This window comes from Oncorhynchus gorbuscha, linkage group LG02 (genome assembly GCF_021184085.1).
Source record: "Oncorhynchus gorbuscha isolate QuinsamMale2020 ecotype Even-year linkage group LG02, OgorEven_v1.0, whole genome shotgun sequence".
Taxonomy (NCBI): domain Eukaryota; kingdom Metazoa; phylum Chordata; class Actinopteri; order Salmoniformes; family Salmonidae; genus Oncorhynchus; species Oncorhynchus gorbuscha.
The window spans coordinates 108,577,248-108,582,247 of NC_060174.1; the positions used below are offsets into that span (position 1 = coordinate 108,577,248).

Consider the following 5,000-nt stretch of genomic DNA (forward strand, 5'->3'; position numbering starts at 1 on the left):
CACACAGGGCCTGTCTCACATGATCACTGAGTGCCAACACCTGTTCGAGGTGAGCCTGCCAGTCGCCTGTCTGTCTGCCTGTCTGTCTGTCTGTCTGTCTGTCTGTCTGTCTGCCTGTCTGTCTGTCTGTCTGTCTGTCTGTCTGTCTGTCTGTCTGTCTGTCTGTCTGTCTGTCTGTCTGTCTGTCTGTCTGTCTGCCTGTCTGTCTGCCTGTCTGCCTGCCTGTCTGCCTGTCTGTCTACCTGTCTGCCAGTCTGCCTGCCTGTCTGCCTGTCTGCCTGCCTGTCTGTCTGTCTGTCTGTCTGTGTCTGCCTGTCTGTCTGCCTGTCTGCCTGCCTGTCTGCCTGTCTGTCTACCTGTCTGCCTGCAGTCTGCCTGCCTGTCTGCCTGTCTGTCTGCCTGTCTGTCTGCCTGTCTGCCTGCGTGTCTGCCTGTCTGTCTGCCTGTCTGTCTGCCTGTCTGTCTGCCTGTCTGAATGTCTGCCTGTCTGTCTACCTGTCTGTCTGCCTGTCTGTCTGCCTGTCTGCCTGAATGTCTGCCTGTCTGTCTGTCTGTCTGTCTGTCTGTCTGCCTGTCTGCCCAATGCCCTTTTCAAGAGGTTTCACAGTCCTATAGCGCCTAGCTAATACCTAGGTCAGGATTCACACAAACTACACCATGCTGACACTGCACTGCACATTTAAAGAGCATTTCACTGACTGAAATTGCTTCTTTTCTTTTGCTGTGGATGTCTGCTCAAGCACCTTTTAAAAGTCAACGGCAGTCTGTCCGTTGCAGTTTGTTTAAATCCTGGCCCAGGTATAACCTAGTTAACCAGTTTGTTTAAATCCTGGCCCAGATATAACCTAGTTAACCAGTTTATTTAAATCCTGACCCAGGTATAACCTAGTTAACCCGTTTGTTTAAATCCTGACCCAGATATAACCTAGTCAAACAGTTTGTTTAAATCCTGGCCCAGATATTTTTTTATTTTTTTTATTTCACCTTTATTTAACCAGGTAGGCTAGTTGAGAACAAGTTCTCATTTGCAACTGCGACCTGGCCAAAATAAAGCATAGCAGTGTGAACAGGCAACACAGAGTTACACATGGAGTAAACAATTAACAAGTCAATAACACAGTGGAAAAAAATGGGCAGTCTATATACAATGTGTGCAAAAGGCATGAGGAGGTAGGCGAATAATACAATTTAGCAGATTAACACTGGAGTGATAAATGATCAGATGGTCATGTATAGGTAGAGATATTGGTGTGCAAAAGAGCAGAAAAGTAAATAAATAAAAGACAGTATAAAAACAGTATGGGAATGAGGTAGGTGAAAATGGGTGGGCTATTTAACAATAGACTATGTACAGCTGCAGCGATCGGTTAGCTGCTCGGATAGCTGATGTTTGAAGTTGGTGAGGGAGATAAAAGTCTCCAACTTCAGCGATTTTTGCAGTTCGTTCCAGTCACAGGCAGCAGAGTACTGGAGCAAAAGGCGGCCAAATGAGGTGTTGGCTTTAGGGATGATCAGTGAGATACACCTGCTGGAGCGCGTGCTACGGATGGGTGTTGCCATCGTGACCAGTGAACTGAGATAAGGCGGAGCTTTTCCTAGCATGGACTTGTAGATGACCTGGAACCAGTGGGTCTGGCGACGTATATGTAGTGAGGGCCAGCCAACTAGAGGATACAAGTCGCAGTGGTGGGTGGTATAAGGTGCTTTAGTGACAAAACGGATGGCACTGTGATAGACTGCATCCAATTTGCTGAGTAGAGTGTTGGAAGCCATTTTGTAGATGACATCGCCGAAGTCGAGGATCGGTAGGATAGTCAGTTTTACTAGGGTAAGCTTGGCGGCGTGAGTGAAGGAGGCTTTGTTGCGGAATAGAAAGCTGACTCTTGATTTGATTTTCGATTGGAGATGTTTGATGTGAGTCTGGAAGGAGAGTTTGCAGTCTAGCCAGACACCTAGGTACTTATAGATGTCCACATATTCAAGGTCGGAACCATCCAGGGTGGTGATGCTAGTCGGGCATGCGGGTGCAGGCAGCGATCGGTTGAAAAGCATGCATTTGGTTTTACTAGCGTTTAAGAGCAGTTGGAGGCCACGGAAGGAGTGCTGTATGGCATTGAAGCTCGTTTGGAGGTTAGATAGCACAGTGTCCAATGACGGGCCAAAAGTATATAGAATGGTGTCGTCTGCGTAGAGGTGGATCAGGGAATCGCCCGCAGCAAGAGCAACATCATTGATATATATAGAGAAAAGAGTCGGCCCGAGAATTGAACCCTGTGGCACCCCCATAGAGACTGCCAGAGGACCGGACAGCATGCCCTCCGATTTGACACACTGAACTCTGTCTGCAAAGTTATTGGTGAACCAGGCAAGGCAGTCATCCGAAAAACCGAGGCTGTTGAGTCTGCCGATAAGAATATGGTGATTAACAGAGTCGAAAGCCTTGGCGAGGTCGATGAAGACGGCTGCACAGTACTGTATTTTATCGATGGCGGTTATGATATCATTTAGAACCTTGAGTGTAGCTGAGGTGCACCCGTGACCGGCTCGGAAACCAGATTGCACAGCGGAGAAGGTACGGTGGGATTCGAGATGGTCAGTGACCTGTTTGTTGACTTGGCTTTCGAAGACCTTAGATAGGCAGGGCAGGATGGATATAGGTCTATAACAGTTTGGGTCCAGGGTGTCTCCCCCTTTGAAGAGGGGGATGACGGCGGCAGCTTTCCAATCCTTGGGGATCTCAGACGATATGAAAGAGAGGTTGAACAGGCTGGTAAATAGGGGTTGCGACAATGGCGGCAGATAGTTTCAGAAATAGAGGGTCCAGATTGTCAAGCCCAGCTGATTTGTACGGGTCCAGGTTTTGCAGCTCTTTCAGAACATCTGCGATCTGGATTTGGGTAAAGAAGAACCTGGAGAGGCTTGGGCGAGGAGCTGCGGGGGGGGGCAGAGCGGTTGGCCGAGGTTGGAGTAGCCAGGCAGAAGGCATGGCCAGCCGTTGAGAAGTGCTTATTGAAGTTTTCGATAATCATGGATTTATCGGTGGTGACCGTGTTACCTAGCCTCATTGCAGTGGGCAGCTGGGAGGAGGTGCTCTTGTTCTCCATGGACTTCAGTGTCCCAGAACTTTTTGGAGTTGGAGCTACAGGATGCAAACTTCTGCCTGAAGAAGCTGGCCTTAGCTTTCCTGACTGACTGCGTGTATTGGTTCCTGACTTCCCTGAACAGTTGCATATCACGGGGGCTATTCGATGCTATTGCAGTCCGCCACAGGATGTTTTTGTGCTGGTCGAGGGCAGTCAGGTCTGGAGTGAACCAAGGGCTGTATCTGTTCTTGGGTCTGCATTTTTTGAACGGAGCATGCTTATCTAAAATGGTGAGGAAGTTACTTTTAAAGAATGACCAGGCATCCTCAACTGACGGGATGAGGTCAATGTCCTTCCAGGATACCCGGGCCAGGTCGATTAGAAAGGCCTGCTCACAGAAGTGTTTTAGGGAGCGTTTGACAGTGATGAGGGGTGGTCGTTTGACTGCGGCTCCGTGGCGGATACAGGCAATGAGGCAGTGGTCGCTGAGATCCTGGTTGAAGACAGCGGAGGTGTATTTGGAGGGCCAGTTGGTCAGGATGACGTCTATGAGGGTGCCCTTGTTTACAGAGTTAGGGTTGTACCTGGTGGGTTCCTTGATGATTTGAGTGAGATTGAGGGCATCTAGCTTAGATTGTAGGACTGCCGGGGTGTTAAGCATATCCCAGTTTAGGTCACCTAACAGAACAAACTGAAGCTAGATGGGGGGCGATCAATTCACAAATGGTGTCCAGGGCACAGCTGGGAGCTGAGGGTGGTCGGTAGCAGGCGGCAACAGTGAGAGACTTATTTCTGGAGAGAGTAATTTTCAAAATTAGTAGTTCAAACTGTTTGGGTATGGACCTGGAAAGTATGACATTACTTTGCAGGCTATCTCTGCAGTAGACTGCGACTCCGCCCCCTTTGGCAGTTCTATCTTGACGGAAGATGTTATAGTTGGGTATGGAAATCTCTGAATTTTTGGTGGCCTTCCTGAGCCAGGATTCAGACACGGCAAGTACATCAGGGTTAGCAGAGTGTGCTAAAGCAGTGAGTAAAACCTAGTTAACCAGTTTGTTTAAATCCTGACCCAGATATAACCTAGTTAACCAGTTTGTTTAAATCCTGACCCAGATATAACCTAGTTAACCAGTTTGTTTAAATCCTGGCCCAGATATAACCTAGTTAACCAGTCTGTTTAAATCCTGACCCAGATATAACCTAGTTAACCAGTTTGTTTAAATCCTGGCCCAGATATAACCTAGTTAACCAGTCTGTTTAAATCCTGACCCAGATATAACCTAGTTAACCAGTTTGTTTAAATCCTGACCCAGATATAACCTAGTTAACCAGTTTGTTTAAATCCTGACCCAGATATAACCTAGTTAACCAGTTTGTTTAAATCCTGACCCAGATATAACCTAGTTAACCAGTTTGTTTAAATCCTGGCCCAGATATAACCTAGTTAACCAGTTTGTTTAAATCCTGGCCCAGATATAACCTAGTTAACCAGTTTGTTTAAATCCTGGCCCAGATATAACCTAGTTAACCAGTTTGTTTAAATCCTGACCCAGATATAACCTAGTTAACCAGTTTGTTTAAATCCTGACCCAGATATAACCTAGTTAACCAGTTTGTTTAAATCCTGGCCCAGATATAACCTAGTTAACCAGTTTGTTTAAATCCTGGCCCAGATATAACCTAGTTAACCAGTTTGTTTAAATCCTGACCCAGATATAACCTAGTTAACCAGTTTGTTTAAATCCTGGCCCAGATATAACCTAGTTAACCAGTTTGTTTAAATCCTGGCCCAGATATAACCTAGTTAACCAGTTTGTTTAAATCCTGACCCAGATATAACCTAGTTAACCAGTTTGTTTAAATCCTGGCCCAGATATAACCTAGTTAACCAGTTTGTTTAAATCCTGACCCAGATAT

At 46.6% G+C, this 5,000-nt stretch overlaps 1 protein-coding gene across 1 annotated transcript in view; it reads left to right on the forward strand.

The window, feature by feature from the left end:
* Positions 1 to 5,000, forward strand: part of LOC124015415 (stAR-related lipid transfer protein 13-like) — a 37,497-nt gene that overhangs the window by 24,056 nt on the left and 8,441 nt on the right. The window contains exon 11 of the mRNA XM_046330586.1: positions 1 to 49. This exon is cut by the window's left edge and continues 66 nt beyond it. Within this exon, the coding sequence (XP_046186542.1) occupies positions 1 to 49 (49 nt within the window). The remainder of the gene's footprint in view (positions 50 to 5,000) is intronic.